This window comes from Aptenodytes patagonicus, chromosome 6 (assembly GCF_965638725.1).
Source record: "Aptenodytes patagonicus chromosome 6, bAptPat1.pri.cur, whole genome shotgun sequence".
NCBI classification, from domain to species: domain Eukaryota; kingdom Metazoa; phylum Chordata; class Aves; order Sphenisciformes; family Spheniscidae; genus Aptenodytes; species Aptenodytes patagonicus.
In genome coordinates, this window is record NC_134954.1 from 57783150 (window position 1) to 57804848 (window position 21699).

At 59.8% G+C, this 21699-nt stretch overlaps 3 protein-coding genes across 5 annotated transcripts; 2 read left to right on the plus strand and 1 right to left on the minus strand.

Moving 5' to 3' along the window:
• The first annotated feature begins 8144 nt into the window (after positions 1-8144).
• Positions 8145-12450, plus strand: LOC143162427 (tubulin alpha-5 chain-like). The gene is given in 6 exon segments (XM_076342820.1): positions 8145-8192; positions 8194-8358; positions 8361-8579; positions 10706-10928; positions 11069-11217; positions 11400-12450. Coding segments are annotated over 6 exon segments (1776 nt in total). The 3' UTR covers positions 12372-12450.
• LOC143162428 (tubulin alpha-5 chain) lies at positions 8563-18776 on the plus strand. Of its 2 annotated transcripts, none has more exons than XM_076342822.1 (4): positions 8563-8579; positions 16112-16334; positions 16829-16977; positions 17187-18776. In XM_076342822.1, exons 1-4 carry the CDS (start codon positions 8577-8579, stop codon positions 18156-18158), a joined length of 1347 nt encoding a protein of 448 aa, XP_076198937.1. In that variant the 5' UTR covers positions 8563-8576; the 3' UTR covers positions 18159-18776. The 2 variants fall into 2 exon arrangements, with proteins under 2 accessions (XP_076198937.1, XP_076198936.1); XM_076342821.1 differs by lacking the exon at positions 8563-8579 and adding an exon at positions 14294-14369.
• A 442-nt stretch (positions 18777-19218) lies between these two features.
• STK16 (serine/threonine kinase 16) lies at positions 19219-21620 on the minus strand. Of its 2 annotated transcripts, none has more exons than XM_076340774.1 (7): positions 21535-21620; positions 20808-20916; positions 20484-20617; positions 20288-20408; positions 20112-20207; positions 19923-20044; positions 19219-19835 (listed from the first exon to the last, which is right to left on the minus strand). In XM_076340774.1, the coding sequence occupies exons 1-7, from the start codon at positions 21618-21620 to the stop codon at positions 19697-19699; spliced, it is 807 nt and encodes a 268-aa protein (XP_076196889.1). In that variant the 3' UTR covers positions 19219-19696. The 2 variants fall into 2 exon arrangements, with proteins under 2 accessions (XP_076196889.1, XP_076196888.1); XM_076340773.1 differs by having other exon boundaries at positions 20697-20916.
• Positions 21621-21699: the final 79 nt, after the last annotated feature.

Genomic DNA, 21699 nt, shown 5'->3' on the forward strand with positions numbered 1-21699 from the left:
CTGGCTTTTCTAGAATTGCACCTTCTAGGAGCTGGGGAGTATCCAGGGAGGCAAAGTCATCCGGGTGCTTTTAGCAGAAGTCAGCGTAGCAAGACAGAGAAGTGAGAAACAGCAAAGTCAGGGTGACTTTCGTTCAAGCAGAGCAATGACTTTGGGCCGCGTTCAGCAATCTGCTAGACAGAGGCTGTGCATCCCAGGCACTGCCCCGCAGGGGTGCTCGCCTGTGCTGACGCCGGGGCTGCTGCCCCAGCCAAAACCCAGGCAAAACCGAGGTGCTTGCAGATTTTAAATCAACAGAGTCAGAGGCTGGCGGAGGTGGCAGAAGCCCATGACTAAATAGGTTATCCGTGATGCACACACGCACACGCCCAGGCAGCAGCCGAGCTTCACGGTGACAAGGGGCTTCACCCCCATCCCCGGCACGCGGCTGGGAACAGGGTGGGCTGCAGAACCTGGATAATCCCATGATGCACGGGAGCAGGGCACCCCACGCCCACCCACGGGTAAGGCTGGGGGCTGCACGCTCTGGGTCTGACCCCAAGGGAAGGGAGATCGGGGCAATGCAAAGACTGATACCACATGCACCCCCTCCAAATGCTGGGGAGCCCTTCAGCCGCGGAGGGAAGCAGAAGCTGCAGCTGACACAGGACAGGAAGGGATGTTACTGCAAAGCAAAACCTGATTTCACTCACACACCCCAACACGCTCATGCCCACATGCTCCTGAGCACCAAGACCCTTGTGTCCAGCTGGCTTGGCCAGGATTTCCCGCAGTGCCTGGTAGGACTGGGGGCACCAGCTGTCTGGTCTTCACCATGACCTCCAGCTACATGCCCAATCTTGGCCCATTGCCTTTGTGCTAGGCATGGCTCAAAGGCGAAAAACAAGCCAAGCAGGGTAAAATACAAAAGGAGATGGGGCAAATGCATTTGCATTAGAAGGAAACAAGAAAAAGCACAAAAGGATGCTGGTAAGCAGCCTTCTGCTGTTTTCCATAGCTGTCGGTGCCTAAATACCAGTGCAACACTGTGGATGCAGTGGAGAAGGCTGTAATTTGGATGCCATCTGTAACAAACCAGTGTGTAAAGCATCACCTGCTAAAATTGACATTTTCAATTCATCAGGCCCACACTGAGAGTATTAATGGACCTAACTGAAGGTCCTATTGAGCCACTGATGGTAATTTTTAACAGAGCTAGGAAAACTAGGATAATTCCAAAGGACTGAAGGACAGAAATCACTCCAATCATTAAGAAAATAAATGGGTTGACCCAGAAAACTCTAGATTACTGATAATACCAGGAAAAAATAACAGAAGAATTAATTTTGATTACGTCAGCAGAGAATTAAAGACTGAAAAATGCATTTAGTACTGATCAGCCTTGTCTCAGGGAAGGCAGGTATTGCTATGCAAACTTGTTGTCACCTTTCAGCACGATTACACGTCTGGCTGATTCAGATCAACACCGCTGGCATGACATCCTTACTTGGAAGCTGGCAGGAGATAATGATAACAGCATTCACATAAATCACGATACTGCCGCAGAGGGATGGAATAATCTGCTTTCCATGTTCACGGAAGAAGGACTCATAGCAGCTCATAGCTGCTGCCCAAGGTCTTTCCAGATCTACTTTTTGTGTTGTCCCAGAATATTTATCTCGGCACGCCAAGCCAGCCTGTTTATATTCCTGCATTGCTAAGGACACATCAGATGCATCAACAGCAAAGGTGTGCTTTTAGCCAGGACATACACTGCTCAGGGCGTTTGTAGTGGGGAACCCCAGGGGTGGGTGCAAGGCCCACAGTGATAAGAAATGTTTACTAGGAAAAAGTTGGGGTAACGCTAAGCTTGGTGGGGTAATAGCTAGTGAAGGGGACAATTAACTGTTAGGGATGGTTTAGAATTGCCTGATTAAAAGGCCACGTTGCAGCAAAATTTGCTTTAATGCAGCAAAATTTGCTTTAATACCGTGAAATGCAAAGTAATTCATTTGGGAATTTGGAGGAAGGGGCAGTCTTGTCACTTACTACTCTGCACATCCACTTGCCACCCTCAAACTTTATCAGCGGTAATCTGGGATTCATTTCAAGACCATTGATTAAAGCGCTGAAGCTGGCGGTGCCTGGCAGGGATCCCTGCAGAAGCCCGGCAGGCCGGTGCTGATGGTTCACCATCGCCAGCCAGCACTTGGGTACCCAGGCTGCCTCGCCAGGCACCGCACTGACACTGCCGCTCACTCCCCGGGGCACCCTCCGCACTACAAGCCGGTTACATCTCTGCCTTTCCCCTGAGCAGACTTGTCATCTCAAGAATTGAAACCAGGCTTGTTTGGTGAGGTGGGTTTTCCATGGTTAATTGATGCCTGGTAAGGATGCTGAGGGTCCCCCAACACATGCAGGAGCCCTTGGTACCCGGCTCTTGTCAGGCTCTGCATCCTCCTGCCTGGGAGGTGGTAAAGCCCTCCTGGCTGTGTCCGATGCAGGGCTATTAAATGGCAGTGTGAGAGCCATGCCGTCCCAGTGAAGGGCACAACAGCCCCGGTGTGCACAGGGCACCTGGGGGTGGCACGTCCTGATGAGGAGGGCCACATTAGGTGTGGGAGCTCAGCAAACCGGGGCTCCTGAGTCCTTACAACAGGGAAATCCTGCCAAATAGCTGTTGTTTTACATGCACAGCCCCTCATCATCTGACTTAACTCTGCTAGGAAGCTCTCAGATGTGTGTTCGAGCCAGGCATCCTCAGGATGGCCATCGAAGGCAAGCTCTCAGCCCAGTGACCTGAGGCCACTGGCTCCCAGCACCCAGGGCTCTGGGAGGAGCAGGGAGGACAGCCCTGGTTTCGCATACCGCACTGTCTCTGCACACAAACAGCTCCGGGCAGGAGCACCCTGGGAGCCATTGCCCAGCTGGGTTATTAAATGCACCTTTTAGCTCGTTAACTGTCTCCCTCTGACATCCACCAGCACTTGGCCAGCCACCAGCACCTCCTTTCCGCTTTTAACGACTCTACGGTAATCCCCGAGACTCCGGGCCAGTTTCTCCAGGCCCAGCTCTGCTCTCAGCATGCCCTCGGGCCGTCAAGCTGTTTGCACTACATGCAACCCACTTCCACGTACAAAAAACCCCCCTTGCCCACATCTGTCCAGCCATCAGAGGCTCAACTGCTCCCCAAAGACCAGGGCAGAGAAAAGCTGTTGGCAAGATGCTCCTACACCAGGAATTGTTTGCTTTCCCAGGGGATGTTGGACTTGCCCACCTGGAGGTGGTTTATCTACCTCAAAGGAGTGGGTGCATCTGCAGAGCTGCCCAGCGTGAATCTGCTGTGTCCCCTCTGCTGCCCGGAGGCTGGGGGCTCAGCCACAGTCCCGCAGACGAGGCGTGAGCTCCTGGGAGCGGGGAAGTGATCGCTTCTTGCCCCATCGCTTGCCAGCTCACACAAGCACACTCTGTGGCATTGCAACAGAGCTGACCACAGCTTTGTTGCAATTCCTGAGAACTTGTAAGACAGGAAGGCCTAAAGGGCCGGGGACGGAGACTGACTCATCAGCATGCCTACGGTCCTGCCTGGAGCTTGCAGAACCCCTCCAGCCTGACGGGGTAACCTGTGCCTCTCCAGGAGCTCTACCATCACCTGGCCATGCAGAATTCATTACATTTCTGTTTCCAGCTATTCCTACGCTTCTTGTGCCACCACCAGCTCCAAGAGCTGCTGGAAGAGAGGAAAAGCAGTGCTGGCTCCTCCATGCAGACCCCCAGAGCTGCACGCTAGCATCCCCTGCGAGCACAGGGACACCTCAGCAGGTTCAGCCCCTCCATCACCTGCCTGGAGGCAGTTTGTTCAAACCAGGCATGCTCAGAGCCCTGATATGAAGTCACTGCAATTAGCCAGCTGCAGTTTTATTTTGCTCCCGTGGGTGTGTAGCTGCTTTTCCCAGGACGTGAAGAAAGGTGGGTGACACTGGCAGCCAGGGAGGCTGACTCTGAGCCAGGCAGGCTGCTCACCCACGGCTGCTGTGCCTGAAAAAGAGCTAGTTCCAACTCGTCTGCCGGTCCCTTTTAGCCTTGCAGGTTGGGGCTTGGCATGCGTGCGGGGCTGCCTGCGTCTCTGGGAGTGCCTCCCTGCTCTTGCCACTGCCCGGTGATTCAGGGCTTAGGACTGTAGCGAGATCTGGAATTAGCTTTATTGTTCCTGTAACGCGGCATACGCTCCGGGCAATGCAGCAGGCGTTGCACAATTGACTTCATTTTATCTGAACCAGCAATTATGCTGCTGTTGCTCAGCTTCAGCAGAGAGGACTTCTGTCAGATCACTACCGTGCTCTGCATCCCATCAGTAAATGCCACACTTGGGTTATTAAAGACTTCCACTGATGAAGATCCCTTGACCCTGAAACAATCATGCTTCACTACCCTTACTGCTAGCAAGTCCTAAACTTGCACCTTCTTTCCCTGAGCATGCAGAAGAGTTAATCCCCTTCCTATCGGCATCTGCCTTAAATATATTTTAAGGCCTTCATTGAGTCTCTGCTTCTAGATGGTCCCCATTCTTTCAACCTTTCATTGCAGCACATGGCATCCAGCCTTCCAGTCACCCTTGTTTCTCATCTCTGGATCATCTCCATCTACTCCAGACGAAGGATGAGGTGCTCAGAGGCCCTTTCTGACCTTAACAAGGCATGTATGTTTTAAGGAATGGCAAAGGGAGCATTTCTTGCCCATCTCCATGCTGTGCTAGAATGTTTCAGGGTGGCAAAGTATGTCCCAAATGCTGTCATGCTAGAACTGCAGCAGCAATCAGACGTGCATTGCTGGGCCGTCATCAGGAGCAAGCTGTGCTTTAGGGACCCTGCACAACGGCTCACTGGGGTACTGCCGGAGCAGTTAGCATCACACGGGACTTGCTTGAACTCACAACAGCAGCAAGATGCAGTCAAGCCCCATGCTTTCGACAGACTCATTAGTTTCACCAGCCAATGTTGTCCGCCCTGTGTTAAACGCGGAGCTGCCTTTCTGCTTTGAGAAGGTTGTTGTCACAACTCACCCTGCAGCAGAGCATCGCTGGTTCTCCGGGCTTACTAGCCCAGCAGCTGGGTGTGCTGCCCGAGTCTTCGGCCAAGCAAGAGGCAGTGCTTGGCCATATGGGGCTCTGGGAGCTGTTGAGCTGAAGGAGCTCCCTCCTGCCTGGTTGCTCCTGGGTGCAGGGTGCTGCTGTATCATCCAGTTCAGCCACTGCTGGACAGCAAACTGCACAGGACACTGACGGGCTGGAGGCACATCCCGGCTCCTCCACCTCCCTGCTGAACCACGCTGCTAAGAGGATTATGGGCAGAGCAACTGTGCAAGGATGGAGTGAGGAGTAAGCAGGGCAGGCACGGACGCAAGCACTTTGGGAAGCTCCTGGCTGTGGTTAGAGACGCCAACAGGAGCCCTGTTCCTGAAGTACCCCTCATCATCTGGTGCTTGCCTTGTGCCCCTCCAAGCCAGCCTTAAAGTGGGGGCACTGGGCTTCTTCCCTGAACCCACAGTACAGCTGTGGTCTCTTCTACCTTGGGGATAGAGCTGTGTCCCCGAAGTGTCCTGTGACAGTGTTTGCTCTGCCTGGAACAGCCTGGGTGGGGCTGAGGTCTGAAAAGTGGGAACAATATTACGGGCTTTCTGCAGTGAAGGGGCGGGGGGGACTGGGGTGTGGATGGGGTGTACCAGGCTGGACTCTGAACAGGTCATCACCCCAGTTTCAGCTCTGGATGCTTTTAGGTGTGACAGACTTTAACTTATTTCTGGAAGACAGCTGTCTGAGAGGCTTTGTTTGGGTAACTGCAAGCTCTGCTGACAGTGGTTCCTGTACCAGCAGCAACACCTCTCCTCTGGTCAGAAATGTATCGGACACTAAAAAAACCCCCAACTTTCATAATAACTTGTAATGAAGAGCTTTTTAGTGCAAGTGTCTGCCCTTGATGGAGGCATTGCACATCTGCAATACATTGTGCTGCCTCCCCCTCCTCACATAAGGGTGTCTAAGAGCTGGCTGATCTCCTGGGCTCCATGGGCAGCAGCAAGCAGGGGTCTCCCTTGCAGTGTGCAGGGCTCCGCTCCTGGGGTATCTTCGATCTGTTTTTCCAACTCTTCCATCAAGAGATGGTTGAATTCTGACTCACTAGCCTAAAATTTGCCTTGCTTGCTTTTTGTACCTCTCTGGGTGCTGGTGCGGGGTCCAACTTTGTTCTGAGCGATGGTGAAAATGTCTCCCGAGCAATGCTTGCAACCTAGTGATTTCTGATGTGGTCTGAAAACGTTTGCAGGGTCTTCTTAGACATGTGGGTAACATCTCTGAGAGAGGGGTCGCCTCAGGATGAATCTTCTTCCAGCCAGGGTGAGCTCAGCCTCCGCCGTGTGCTTGCAGGCTGCTGCTACCGGCATCTGGCAGGCTGCTGAGCAGTTAGGCACTGACAAGACGCAGCCCATTGGTGCTCCCTGGATTTAGCCAGATGTTCTTAAGCATTTCAAAAAAGCTTAGACATCTGTTTGGGCTTTTCAGATCAGAGGTACGTGGAGATGTGTAGCTCAGAATGACACAGCTCTCTTGTCAGTCATTGCTGCCCTGCTTGTTCAACACAACAGCATCTGAATGGTTATTTTCACTGTGAGCATGCATTTGCAGCAATGATGAATCGGGGACATTTCGCCCTCAGCTCTCTACCAGAATGGTGTATAAACAGATCCAGGCATCTCTTGGAGAAGTATCACATCATTTCACACCCCGAGGTGCCACCAGATTGTCATACAAAATCTTCCGAAGTTGGGTGAACCACACAAGTCTTGCACAGCAGCCTGAAATACTGCTCGCTGCCTAGCTCCGATGCTTGTGCTTCCAACCACTGCTACAAAGCATTCATGCTACAAACACCCCAGAATTAATCGGTGCCGTGCAAGGAAGGAGGGTGCTAGGAGACACCCAGTCAGAAGTGTGGCATCCAGCATGCATTTCAGCGAGCACTCTGGCAAAGATTTTCACGCAGAAAGATGATCCCATCGCTCCTTTTCACACCAATTAACTTCTGGGGCTCAAATTTTGATGCCTCAGTGCTACCAATTGCTCTCTCACTCTGATGGACTGTCTGCATCAGCATGGTCTGTGTTATCTAGTGATCTCTGAGGTCACTCAACGGACATTTATACCATGGGGAGGAGTTTAGGCATTTCCAGAGTTATCTAGTCGCCACAGCATCCTGTCCAGATTCAGCAGCACTCACAACCTGGGGCATCTCTGTGGAAAAAAACATTTTCTCACCAGTTTGATTAAACCCACTCTGATTGCTTGGCTCAGCCATTTCTGCAAGTCTCAAAAAGTGTTGCTTAGACACCGGCACAGGCTTCACAGCAGTACTGCTGCTTTCAGTCACTTTACACATCTTCATCAGTGAAGGTGACAATTTCCAGGTGACTCAGGCACAAAGAAAGGCCACTGTGGGTGGATAATTTAGGTCCAGCTTTCAACTTTCGGAGCAAGCTGAGAGATGACAGCACCTTTCAGTGAAAACTCATTAAGTCAGAGGGTTTTGGCAGAGGCAGGGCTGGTTCTGCATGGCGATGGATGCTGCGAGTGTTTTGGAGGGGGGTGGAAAGGATGGACACATTATTCATTGTAGCAAAGCCAGACATCAGTGGAGTCACCGCAGAGAGACTCCAATAAACCCCCTTCGAGGTGCTCCAAGCTCTCCCCATCCCCTCACCAGGCATTTCATAAAGCTTTGTGAAGTCGGATCAAAACCATGGAGGTAAAGCAGAGCCAGGCTGGAGAAGGAGGAGCCCATCGGCAGGCAGGGCTTTCAGGCACAGCCTTGGGGCACAACTGTCCTTGAGGGGCTTGTGGCAAAGGACAGGACAGAGTTTTCCTGCTTCCTCACTGATCTCCAAAGAGGCCGGGAAAGCTTGTGCTTGTCTCTGAAGTGTTTCCTCTGCCCGTGTTTTCTCCAGAAATTCTCCCGGGTGTTCCTCAGGGGCCTTGGATGGCTGGCAGAGGCCCAGCTCCATGCTCGCCCGGGGATCACGTCAGCGCGTCCACCCACCAGGAGGGGAGGCCTGAGCCAGGCTCTCTGCTGACGTCCCTTCCTCAGCTCCCTAAGTCTGTCCCGGTTAATGCCTGGATGGTGCCTCGCACCGGCAGGACACCCAGCAAGAAGGCGCCATCTCTGCCCCTCAGCGGAAGCCCCTCTGCCCAGACGGGCAACCGTAGCAAGACCAACCTTTATGCCCCCCTGCCCTTCCCTCGAGAGGACCCCCGGGTCTCCCGTGGCCCCTGAGAGGCAGGGAGCGGGGGGGCCCGGGGGATGCTGCTCCTCGGCGGCTCCGCCAGTGCACCCAGCCGGCTGCCGGGGCAGCACAGCCGCATCTATGCAAATGTATGCAAATATGCGCAACGCACGCAAATTTATGCACTCGCACGGAACCGTCTCGGGCGGGGCGCTCCGCCCCGGAGCGCCGGTGCCGCCCCCGGTATAAGGAGGCGGCGGCGCGGCCGTCCCGGCGTGCGGAGCTGCGGCAGCCCGGGGAGAGGCAGTTCGTGCAGCGGCGGCATCATGGTGAGTGCCGGCCCCGGGCTGCCCCCTCCCTCCGCTCCCGCGGGGCGCTCCCCGGAGCAGGCTGCGACCCCCATAGCTTCGCGGGGGGGCTCCCCTGGGAGCCCAGAGGTGTGGGCAGCTGCCGACGGGAGTACCCGCTGTCCTTGCCCTGCCTCTGCCTGGCTTCAGCCTTTTCTGAGCTGCTCCCTCCCAGGCACTCAGCAGCCTCCCTCCTTTGAGCATCCCCTTGCACCCGTCTGACGTGTCCGAGACAAGGAGGCCACCAGCCAAACCCTGCCGTGTGCGGAGACTGGCGTTTGGGCTGACCCTCTCACTTCTCCTCCCTTTTAATACCCACGGTTCCTGCCCATCTCCTGTGGTAACATCTCCGGCTGGGGGGGAGTGCGCCCAGTCTGCCAGCCCCCTGCGCTGCAGACCCACAGCTGAGTCCCGGGAGCAAGCTGTGGCTTCACCCACTGCCCTGCGCCTTGGGTACCAGGGGTCAACCCACGGGTGGGCATCACTGTGGGTGAGCCTCTGGGCTGGTCCTGCTGCGAGCTCTGGCGCCTGAGCTCTCCGGCTGCCCTGGAGAGCATCCCAGCCCCAGAGTGCCTGGGCACCCTGCCTGCTGCCCCACGGAGCCGTGCTCCCTGCCCTTCCTGAGCCAGACCTTGCCACGAAGAAGGCAGAGTCTGCTGGCTGGTGACCAGCACTGCTGTGTCCCCGGCACTGCTGGGCTTTGCCCAGCCTCCTGTCAGCGCTGGGTCCCACAAAGCCAGTCCTGGCTGCTGCGTGTTGGCAGGATGAAGTGCGGTGACCAGCATAACCCTCTGCCCCCAGCTCTGACTCACAAAGTCCTTGGCCAGGGAGGAGTCCTTTTTTGTCTCTCCTTTCTTGTGGCCATCCAGAGGTGCTTGCAGCTGTGACAGTGTTTGCTGTGCACTTCTGCTGAGGATCCTGGCGCTTCCTCAGGACTTACTGTTGGCTCCTTGTGTTACAAAACCTTTATGGACCTACTGGGAGTTATAAGGGGGGTGTCACTTTGCTGCTCCTTGCACCTCAGCTTTGGGAAAGGTGGGGAGATGGACTTCTGGCTCTCACCATGGGTATCAAGGGCTTATTTTTCTGTCATCCCTCACTGTCACTGCTGCCTCTGAAATGCAGCACTGAAAGCACCGTAGATGCACAGAGCCAGTACTTGCTGCGACTTGTGCAACTTCCTCGGACAGCAATTGCTGCCGTGCTCCTGAGCGCAAAATGGCTGGCTCCACCGGCTTCCTGCCAGCTGACTCACAGCGGGGCACCCATGGCTCTGGAAATCCGGTTTGGTTTGGATGCTCCTCCGCCTCGGTTGTGCCTGATGACGCATCCAAGTCCTTGGCAACAGCAGGGCTGAGGCAGTGAATATTTTGGTTCTTGACGAAAGGGCTGCAGCCTCTGGGATGCCTTACCTGAATGGAGTGAGGCTGCAAAGCCTGTCTCAGCCTCACTTCCCCTGAGGGACCTGAGGTGCCCTTGAAGCCCTGAGCTAGGGGACCCTCCCACCTCAGCCCTTTGGTTCAGTTAAGAAGTGCAGCTAACACTTCCTCCCCCTCCAGAGCTAATTTAGGGAAGCCGAGCCTCAGAGCATGGCAACCGTTCACTGCTGCAAATCCCCCCCCCTTGCTGGGCACCCATCCTCAGTGCCGTCACCTCCTCAGCTCCCAGTGCCCAGGTGATGCTCTGTCATCTCAGTCAGCAGCCCTGTTGTTGGAGTAGCAACAGGGGCCGTGCCAGCTGCTGCGAGGCTCCAGCCCTTAATCCAAGCGGGTGTTCAGGCAATGGAGAAGATGCTCACTGGGTGCTTCCCAGGGCTGTGGGTGGGGGCAGCCCAGGGAACGTGCTGGCCTGGTGTCCCTGGCTCCAGCAGATGGGTCTCCATCTCCCTGGGCCCCTGAGGTGGGCAGTGCAGTGGTGGAAGGCAGAGCACCAGATTTGGGAGAGGGCAGCAGACTGGGATGAACACAAAGCACCCAGGCTATCGGGCAGTGTGGCTTGCACAAGCCGCTGAGGGCCTGGGCTGCCCTGCCTGGGCTGTGCACCTCGCCACCTGCAGCGACTGCGTTTGCGGTCCCGGCTGGGATCTGACCCTGCCTCCCCCTCCGCAGCGTGAGTGCATCTCCGTCCACGTCGGCCAGGCCGGCGTCCAGATGGGCAACACCTGCTGGGAGCTGTACTGCCTGGAGCACGGCATCCAGCCCGACGGGCAGATGCCCAGTGACAAAACCATCGGTGGAGGGGACGACTCCTTCACCACCTTCTTCTGCGAGACCGGGGCTGGGAAGCACGTTCCACGGGCCATCTTCGTGGACCTGGAGCCCACTGTGATCGGTGAGTGCACCTCAGTTGGGGAGTGACGGTGGTCACTATCTCTGGGAACAACCCACTGCGGGACAGTCCCTAGGGTGGCTCCTGCCACCTTTCCACAGGGCCAGTTAGAACATCTCTGACATTGTGCTAACCTCTCCTAGATGAGGTTCGGGGAGGAGTCTACCGCCAGCTCTTCCACCCTGAACAGATGATCACTGGCAAGGAAGATGCTGCCAACAACTATGCCCGTGGGCACTACACCATCGGCAAAGAGATCATCGACCAAGTGCTGGACAGGATCCGGAAGCTGGTAGGTGACCACAAAGGGGGGACCTGTCCCCTGGGCTGGGCTCCAGCATCCTGCTGGGGGTGGGAGCATGGGGTGAGCCCCGCTGTGCCCTGGGAGAGATCTGTGGCTGCCTAAGCAAAAGTTTGAAACTTCCCTCCAGCAAAGTCCGTGCTTGGAGGAATCTTACTTGGCTCTCTCTGCAGGCTGACCAGTGCACAGGACTCCAGGGATTCCTCGTGTTTCGTAGTTTTGGAGGTGGCACTGGCTCCGGATTCACTTCCCTCTTGATGGAGCGACTCTCCGTTGACTATGGCAAGAAGTCCAAGCTGGAGTTCTCCATCTACCCCGCACCACAGGTCTCCACTGCTGTGGTGGAGCCCTACAACTCCATCCTCACCACACACAGCACGTTGGAGCACTCGGACTGTGCCTTTATGGTGGACAACGAGGCCATCTACGACATCTGCCGCAGGAACCTGGACATCGAGCGCCCGACCTACACCAACTTGAACAGACTCATCAGCCAGGTTGTCTCATCCATCACAGCATCACTGCGGTTTGACGGGGCCCTGAATGTCGACCTGACCGAGTTCCAGACCAACCTGGTGCCCTACCCGCGCATCCACTTCCCCCTGGCCACCTACGCCCCCGTGGTTTCAGCCGAGAGAGCTTATCATGAGCAGCTTTCGGTGGCCGAGATCACCAACTCCTGCTTTGAGCCAGCCAACCAGATGGTGAAGTGCGACCCTCGCCACGGCAAGTACATGGCCTGCTGCCTGCTGTACCGTGGGGACGTGGTGCCCAAGGACGTCAACGCCGCCATCGCCACCATCAAGACTAAGCGCAGCATCCAGTTTGTGGACTGGTGCCCCACGGGCTTCAAGGTGGGCATCAACTACCAGCCGCCCACGGTGGTGCCGGGGGGGGACCTGGCCAAGGTGCAGCGCGCCGTCTGCATGCTGAGCAACACGACGGCCATCGCCGAGGCCTGGGCTCGCCTGGACCACAAGTTCGACCTGATGTACGCCAAGCGAGCCTTCGTGCACTGGTATGTGGGCGAGGGCATGGAGGAAGGGGAGTTCTCTGAGGCGCGGGAAGACATGGCCGCTCTGGAGAAGGATTACGAGGAGGTGGGCCTGGACTCCTATGAGGACGAAGAGGAGGGCGAGGAGTAGAGAAGCCCCTGCCAAAAAGGACCGTGCTCCTTCCCCATGTTACCTGCAGAAATCCTTTGCAATAAACCGTTTCAGAGCCTCCGTGTCTCCCACTAACCCCCCAGCCGTATCGGTTTCTTGCCAGGTCAGGTGTGTGGTGAGTGCTTCAGCTCTGCTGCTGGTGCTGCTATGCTTCCTCCCAGCGCTCTGCTCCAACTCCGGCTTGCTCCCCACACAGGTAAGAGCCCCATACCAGGGGACTATGGCCAGGACACATGGCATGCTCTGGGGAAGTGCCCAAGCACGTCCATCAAAGTGATCCGGAGGAGTCCTGGTGATGCGATGGGAAAAGCACCTAGCCCAGGCATGGGGTTCCCCATCTGGGAGCACCTCTGCCTACTCCCCGTCTGGCTCTGCCGGTGCTCTGTCATCCCCCTGGGGTACGTGGCCCCACTCTGCCTGCCCTAGCTTGTCCTCTGCGTTGGCCCTGTGCTGAGCCCTCTCCCTGCCCTGCCTGGTGGTCAGGAATCCAAATATCAGCTCCTGGCTCCAGCTGCAAATGGGAGATTTCTGTTACCCATTATCCAGCATGCTGGGTCCAGAGATTAATTTTTCCTGCTTACCACTAATGCTCCAGCTATATTGACCCACAGGGGCTGTCCTCCCTTGCCCTCCTCCTCCCGGCATGCACCCGTGTCAGCTGGGGGGGGAAAGTATGAGCCAGCACCGGGCTGCACCGATTCCTGGAGCGCGGCCAGGCACTTGTCCCACTGCGCATGGCTCTGGCGCTGTTCCCCATGCCCGTGACCAGAGCCCCGGGCTGAGACTGAGCAGTGCCTGCTGCTGCACCAGGGCAGGATTCACTGCCCCTCACGCCGGACACTGCTCTGATCCCACTACAAAGACATCTTCTCCCCATGTCTTCAGAGAGACCTGACTCTGCTGCCAAAAAACGCGTAGGAGTTGGAATTGTGTCCTGTTCCTTTTCTCTTAAAGGTTATCCTGCATCTCTGATCTGGACCCTGCTGCAGAGGGACACATCAGTGTCTCCTGGCATGCTCCTGGGCAGCAGAGCCCCCATCCCCACGGGCAGGGATAGCTGTGTGAGCCCATGCCCTGGCAGCGAGGACAGAGCCCTCTCCCTGCTGCGCTCAGCATGCAAGGCTGGGGCGCTGGGCTCTGCTTTTCCTCCAGCCAGCAGCCAGGCTGGTGGTTCACGCATCCTCAGCTGCAGGACCAGCCCTGGCTCTGGCGGGGAAGGCTGTGCTAGCCAGGGTTCAAATGGAGCGGCCTCTCTGTCTGTAGTCACAAGTCATTAACAGCAAACGGGCTGCAATGACTTTTTTTTTGCAGCTGGGCCAGCCCCCCGGCCCAGATTTGTCGTGCTGATCTGCAGTCTCGTAGACGTACGGCACTGCCTGCCTGTCCCCACCGGGAGGCAAGGGCAGCCCTTGGCCAGAGGTTTCCGAACTGCTGGTGGCAAAGGGAGGTTTGGAGGCACCCTGGTCTCCAAAGCCTGGCCTGTTTCTCTAACGTGTTTTTCCTCCTTTCTCCCGCTCTAGAGGCCCAGGTGGCCTCGGGGTGTCCCTAGATCCTAGAGAGCCTGCAGTGCGGGGGAGCTGGTGACAGAGCAGGGTAGGGGCTGCTGTACCTGCCCCGGCCCCCCGTCCTGGTGGCTGAGCACCGCCTGTAACCCCTGAGGGCTGGAGCCCAGACCTGCTGCCCGCAGCCTGGCTGGATGCCCCCGGCTTCTCACCCGGCAGAAGAGGGAGAGCAGCCCCGGCCCCCTGCACCTCGGGGTCCCTCCGCAGCCGAGAGGGACCCGGGCAGGCTCCCGCTGCCCACGAAGTGGGTACTCCCGCCCCGCATGCAAATGTACCCAAATGAAGGGGCGTGGCGGCAGAAGGCCCCTCCCACCTATAAGAGGGCGCTGCGGAGGGGATTGCAGCAGCCGCAGCTCCGCGCCGAGCCCCGCCGCACCGAGCCGCCGGGAGAGCCCGGACCCCCCGCCGCAGCATGGTGAGTGCGGGCCGGGCGGCGGGGCAGCGGGCACGGCGGCGGGGAGGGCGCCCGGCGGCCGCTCCGGGGCACCGGGCACGGCGGAGCCGCCGCGACGCGACCCCACCTTCCCCGCCGTGACCTTGGGCAGCTCCGCCGGCCCCTGCCCGGGGGCAGCCGTGCCCCCCCGCCGCTTCTGCCCGGTCCCCCCCCACCGCCACCGGTCGCGGGGCGCCTGGGTCCCCCCGCCGCCGCAGCGGGGGCGGCGCTGGGGATGGAGGGGGGGTGACCCCTCCGGTGGGGAACGGTGGCCGCGGACGGACGGGGACAGCTGCCGGGGGTGGAGGCGCCAGCCGGGCACCGGGGGCCGGAGCTGGGCGCTCGGCGGGTCTCCCCCCGCGGCAGCGGGCACCCCGTCGGGGCTGGAGGCGGGGAGCGGGCGTGGGGGTCCCGTCCCTCCCGTCCCGTCCCGCGGGGGTCTGGCAACAGCGGAGCGGCCGGGGCCGCTGTCCAAACCGGGCAGTCGCCGCTGCCCTCGCCCTAGGGCCGGGGCTATATTTAGTGGCTCGGGAGGGGGACGGGGCCGTGCCAGGAGGCGCAGCGCAGCGCCCCGCCCGCCGCAGCATTGACCGGGCTCTGCCGGGACCCTGCCCCGGGCAGCCCTTCCTCCCGGCGGGCTGAGGCTGCCCCGGCCCTACCGGAGGAGGCAGGAGTCCTTGAGCCCCCTCCCTCCCCCCCCGCCCCCCGGCGCTGGATCGGGGCACGGTCCCCATCGCTGCTCAGAGCACTGCACAGTTGGGGAATGCAGAGTGAAGAGCCCTGGGCACCCCCAGGCTGAGTTGTGTCCTGCCCGGGGGAGCAGGGATGCCGGGGCTAGCAGAGTGGGGATGCTAGGGGTAGTAGAGAAGGGATGCCAGGGACAGGGGACCAAGGGTGTCGGGAGTAGCAGAGCGGTGATGCTAGTGGTAGCAGAGGAGGGATGCCAGGGATAGGGGACCAAGGATGCTGGGGCTAGTGGAGGAGGGATGTGGGGGTTAGTGGAGCAGGCCTGCACCTGCAGGATGGGAGCGCAGGAGGCACATCTCCAGCTCAAAGCCCGCTCCCCAGCACTTCTGCCCACACGGGTTTTGCAGCACGGGGTTGGGACTGCGTAGCCCAGGGAGTCTTTGTGCTGCCTCGGAGCCTGCTGGGCTTCACCGCCAGCCCTCCCCTGGCTGCCACCCGCTGCCCCTGCATCCCCAAGGCCTCTTGCCCCAGGAGGCTGATTGCTTACCTGGCTCTAGAGCAGCAAGCAGGGGGGTTCCCCTGTGCTGGCTGCTCCTCATGGGTTAAGTATGTACCCACATCAGCTCAGCACCTTGTCGGGCTGCTGTGGCATGGGGAAGGGGCTGAGGCTGCTGGGGAGCCTGGTACGACGGCTGAAGCAGGGGAGCTTGGCCAGGCTCTGCCCCCCACACTGCTGGAGGACAGCCCCGACCAGAGTCCGTGGCGCTGGTGGCCTTCAGCAAGGGCTGGGCGGGAGGGACGCCAGAGCTGGCTCCCAACCTGGCACAGTGCCTGTGCGTGGCCGAGGGCAATGACAGCCATGTGGGGCCCCTCAGGGGCACACAGGAGGTCACCCAAAGGAAAATGTGCTCCCTGGGGCCACTGGCCGGAGCAGGTCCTGCGCGGGTGGCTGTGTGGCACTGGCACCAGGCAGAGCCCTCCCTGGAGCGGGCAGAACAGAGCTGTGCCAGGATCTGACCCTGCCTCCCCCTCCCCAGCGCGAGTGCATCTCCGTCCACGTCGGCCAGGCCGGCGTCCAGATGGGCAACACCTGCTGGGAGCTGTACTGCCTGGAGCACGGCATCCAGCCCGACGGGCAGATGCCCAGCGACAAAACCATTGGTGGAGGGGACGACTCCTTCACCACCTTCTTCTGCGAGACCGGGGCTGGGAAGCATGTCCCGCGGGCCATCTTTGTGGACCTGGAGCCCACTGTGATCGGTGAGTGCTGGAGTTTGCACAGCCTGGGGTGCCCCCCTGGGTGGGCAGCAAGCGGCTGGTGCTCGTGGTTTGCTGGCAGTATCCTGCACCGGGTTCAACCTGAGGGCCCTCCTTTCCCCAGGAGGAGCCACAAACCTGAGCACCAGCTTTTGTTCCTGAAATGTCCTAGCAGCGGTGCTGCTAGTCTCTGCTACCACATGTGCACTGAGAGAAACCAGCCCAGCTGGCACGGCAGCTCCTGCTGTGCCGCTGCACGCTGTGGACAGGCAGCTCTGAAGCTGAGCTTCTCCTGCGCAGGGAGGTGGCAGCCACCTCCTGCCAGAGAAACCTGATGCTGGTGGTGGCCCTGCTGACGTGTGGGTCCTTGGCCATGTCCCCGGCAGGCGGAGCTGGGAGGAGAGCGCGGGATGGGTGCTCGCACCCACTTGGCTGCTTGGCGGCCCGCTCAAACCAACAGCCTGCGCCAGGCTCAACCCTCCCCTGCTCTCTCCTAGACGAGGTTCGGGCTGGAATCTACCGCCAGCTCTTCCACCCCGAGCAGCTGATCACCGGCAAGGAGGATGCTGCAAACAACTACGCCCGCGGGCACTACACCATCGGCAAAGAGATCATCGACCAAGTGCTGGACAGGATCCGGAAGCTGGTAGGTGACCACAGAGGGGGGACATGTCCCCCTGGGCTGGGCTCCAGCATCCTGCTGGGCGTCAGAGCGCACTGCAAGCCCTGCTGCACCCTGGGAGGGCTCTGCAGCTGCCCATGGCAGGGATGGACCAGGTCCTGAAGGACTTCTGAACAGTCAGATGGTCACAAGGAAATCTATCTCAGAGAAATCTCATGTGTCTCTCTCCACAGGCTGACCAGTGCACAGGACTCCAGGGATTCCTCGTGTTTCACAGCTTTGGAGGTGGCACTGGCTCCGGATTCACTTCCCTCTTGATGGAGCGACTCTCTGTTGACTATGGCAAGAAGTCCAAGCTGGAGTTCTCCATCTACCCCGCACCACAGGTCTCCACTGCCGTGGTGGAGCCCTACAACTCCATCCTCACCACCCACACCACCCTGGAGCACTCAGACTGTGCCTTTATGGTGGACAACGAGGCCATCTACGACATCTGCCGCAGGAACCTGGACATCGAGCGCCCGACCTACACCAACTTGAACAGACTCATCAGCCAGATCGTCTCATCCATCACAGCATCACTGCGGTTTGACGGGGCCCTGAATGTTGACCTGACCGAGTTCCAGACCAACCTGGTGCCCTACCCGCGCATCCACTTCCCCCTGGCCACCTACGCCCCCGTCATCTCCGCAGAGAAGGCCTATCATGAGCAGCTTTCGGTGGCCGAGATCACCAACTCCTGCTTTGAGCCAGCCAACCAGATGGTGAAGTGCGACCCTCGCCACGGCAAGTACATGGCCTGCTGCCTGCTGTACCGTGGGGACGTGGTGCCCAAGGACGTCAACGCCGCCATTGCCACCATCAAGACTAAGCGCAGCATCCAGTTTGTGGACTGGTGCCCCACGGGCTTCAAGGTGGGCATCAACTACCAGCCGCCCACGGTGGTGCCGGGGGGGGACCTGGCCAAGGTGCAGCGCGCCGTCTGCATGCTGAGCAACACGACGGCCATCGCCGAGGCCTGGGCTCGCCTGGACCACAAGTTCGACCTGATGTACGCCAAGCGAGCCTTCGTGCACTGGTATGTGGGCGAGGGCATGGAGGAAGGGGAGTTCTCTGAGGCGCGGGAAGACATGGCCGCTCTGGAGAAGGATTACGAGGAGGTGGGCCTGGACTCCTATGAGGACGAAGAGGAGGGCGAGGAGTAGAGAAGCCCCTGCCAAAAAGGACCGTGCTCCTTCCCCATGTTACCTGCAGAAATCCTTTGCAATAAACCGTTTCAGAGCCTCCGTGTCTCCCACTAACCCCCCAGCCGTATCGGTTTCTTGCCAGGTCAGGTGTGTGGTGAGTGCTTCAGCTCTGCTGCTGGTGCTGCTATGCTTCCTCCCAGCGCTCTGCTCCAACTCCGGCTTGCTCCCCATGCAGGTAAGAGCCCTTGGGGCCGTGGCACACATCCCACCCCGCTCGCTGCTCCAGCCAGGGGTGGGTACTGCTTCCTCATGTGGTATATGGCCCCGCGTTGTATCCTGGAGCCCAGGGGAGCAGATTTAGCCTGGGCAGGAAAAAATCCGCAGCTGCTGGGACTCTTCCCACATGCAGCCAGAGGGTAGGTGGGCTTCTCTGGAAGGAGAGTGGTTGAAGCAGTGGGAGCAGCCTGGCACCCCTGTCCTTGTGGCCATGGTGCAGGACAAGGGGCATGCCTGGCTCTGCGGTACAGTGGGTGCACCCCGCAAGGGCCTCCAGCACGGCATGAACCCCCGCAGCTGCTTTTCTGCTGTGTTGTGGTGAGAGGATTAAAGGAGGGGAACCCTCCCTGTGAAACCGTTTGTCTGCATCTCTTTTTTTACCCCCCCCCCTCTGCGGGCAGCTCAACTTCTGTGTGTCCCAGTGAGCCTCTCCAGCCAAGGGTGGTTGTGCCATCCCCAGGCTCTGCTCGCCCCCACCGGAGCAGGGCTGCTGTCCCTTCCCCCCTGCCACCGCCTGCCTGCGCTGTGCTGAGCCCCCTTCCTGCAGTGCCCAGCCCCAGAGGCTCCGAACAGCGGCGCCTGGCTCCAGCTGCAGAGTTGTGTTAACTCCCATTAGGAGCACGCTGGGGCCAGGGATTAACTTTCCCTGCTTATTGCTAATGCTCCGCGCCGCCCCACCGGGGCTGTCCTCCGCTGCCCTTCCCCTCTGGCAACGCTTGGTGGCTCAACCCAGACAGCGTGCCCTGCTGTCCTCCTGTCCCTGCTGGGATCCCCTCCCCGCAGACAGGGACACATCCACGCCTCCGCAAGAACATCTTTTACTCCGAACACAAGGCAACGTTGGCGCTGAGAGCAGTGGCGGACCGAGTGCCGGGTCCTCCCCACCTTGCTCCAGCACCACACTGGGACCCAGACTGCAGCTCTGCCCCGGGCAGGAGTGACCCTCCTGGGGTGCAGAGCTGCAGGGCCACGGCTGCCGCCACCTGGGGGATCCCACAGCATCCTCCTCTGCAACCCCCAGGGGAGGCAGCAGCCGGCGAGGGCCCCGTGTTTAGCAGCAGGTCACATGTCCACAGTTCTGGGGCACAGACCAAGTCCCAGGCAGCAGCATCCAGGGCACAGATCACTCCAAATCCAACACACCTCTGGCACAGAGCAGCATCTCTCCCCGAGTGCGGCAATCGCCTCTGCAACGGCTCCACGGGGGAGCAGGGACGAAGGCAGCTGCTTTTCCCCTGGCTCATCGTCAGGGCACATCGCCACCACGGGGTGGGACGGGCTCAGATCTGCGTGGTGTCCTGGCCCACCGGCGCTGGCTGCAGCCCCTCCAGCTGGTGGAGGACGTCATTTATGCTGGGCCGCTCCTGGGGGTTCAGCGTCATCATGGAGGAGAGCAGGTGCTGCAAGGCAGCCGAGTACCTGGAGGAAAGACAGCGAGGGGGGGCCTGCATGGTGCACAGCACAGGGGGCTGCCTGGGAGCAGGGTCGCCCTCCCCAGCTCCTCACCTGGTCGTGGGGGGCATGGCGATGGGGTTCTGCACTGCCAGAGCCACGCTGTCGCCCTTCTGGAAGATGGCGTCGTAGGGGCCCTCCCCAAACATCATGCAGTACAGCACACAGCCTAGGGACTGGAGCATGGTGGGGTCAGGGCAGCCCCACGGTGGAGGGCTGGGGGCTGGGGGGCTGGATCCTTACCCAGATATCTGTGCGCTCGTCTATGACGCACTGGCTCGGCACCGTGAAGAGCTCAGGGGCACGGTAGGAGATGGTGCAGCGCTGGGCAGCCCAGTCCTGCAGAGAGGAGGGTGAGGGTGGGGATGAAGGGCTCAGGGCAGGAATGGGCTGGTGGGGTGATGTCCCAGGGCACCCACCTGCACGGCCATGGCCTCCCGAGAGCTGTTGACTTCGATGTGAGCTTGGTTCATGGAGCCCAGGTCCATCAGCACAGGCCGGTCATCCTCATCCAGCAGCACATTTGTGGGCTTGAGGTCCCTGTGGGGATGGACGTCACTGAATGCCCACTGGGGCACCTGCCAACCCCCCCAGCTGGGGCTGCCGCCTCCCCACCTGTGCGCATAGCCCTTGCTGTGGATGGCTTGCAGCCCGCAGCAGATGCCGTGGAGGATGAGAAGGATCCGCTGCTCTGACATGAAGGTCCCTTTCTCTTGCAGTGCTTCCACCTCGCTCCAGAGGGTCCCCCCCTGGCAAACACAAGCAGCCGGTCACCACTGCCGCTCCCGGCAGCAATGGGGTGGAGGTGACCAGGGGAGCCCCCCTCACCTTCACGTAGGGCAGGAGAAGCCAGGCTTCATGCTTGGCACCCTTCTCCACCATGCAGTGGGCCTCCAGACGCAGGATGTTGGGGTGGTCGAAGAGGCCATGCATCTCTACCTCGTGCAGGGCAGCCTGGCGGTCCTCCTTGTCGTGGCAGAGGATGCGCTTCAGGGCATAGAAGCGTCCGTCCCGCAGACCCTCCACCAGGTCCACATAGCTGAAGCCCCTGCGAGGAGCCGAGCGTGGCATGGGCTGGGTGTCCCATGCAGCACCCACATCGGGGCCTTGTGCCCAGCCTCAACTGTGTGGGGCAGAAGGCAGCAGGTGCCTGCATCCCTCTCCATGGGAACCCCCCAGGCATGCACGTTCCCCCCCACTTTGGGGCACCTGCCAGGCACCCAAAGTGTCCCCCCTCTGCATGAACAACCCCACTGGCCCAACCACCCTCACTCCCATGGATCCAAGCACACACTGCTGGGCATGACTGACCCCTGCCACCCAGCATAAGAATCTGCCTCCATGCAAAAGCACCCCCAATGCTCAAGCATCTCCCCCCACCAGGCCCAAACACCCCCTGTGCTCAAGCATCTCTGCACCATGCCCGAGCACCCCACACACACCCAAGCATACCCCCCCATCGCCTGAGCATCCCCCCGTGCCTGAGCATCACTTCCATGCCTAAGCATCCCCGGTATGCACAAGCAACCCCCATGCCCGAGCATCCCCCCCATGCACAAGCACCCCCCATGCCCGAGCATCCCCCCCATGCCCGAGCACCCCCCCCGTGCCCGTGGACGCCCCCTCCCGCCCGAGCCCCTCCCCGTGCCCCAGCCCCCCTGCGGACCCCTCTGCCAGGCGGTGGAGCAGGAGGTACCGCACGCCCCCCAAGCTGACAGTGCCGCGGGAGCAGACGCACAGCGCCTGCCCCATCGCCCGCCCGCGTCATCGCCCGCCGCCGCGCGTCACACATTGCGTCACCCGCCGCGTCACCCACCGGGTGGGGCGCTGC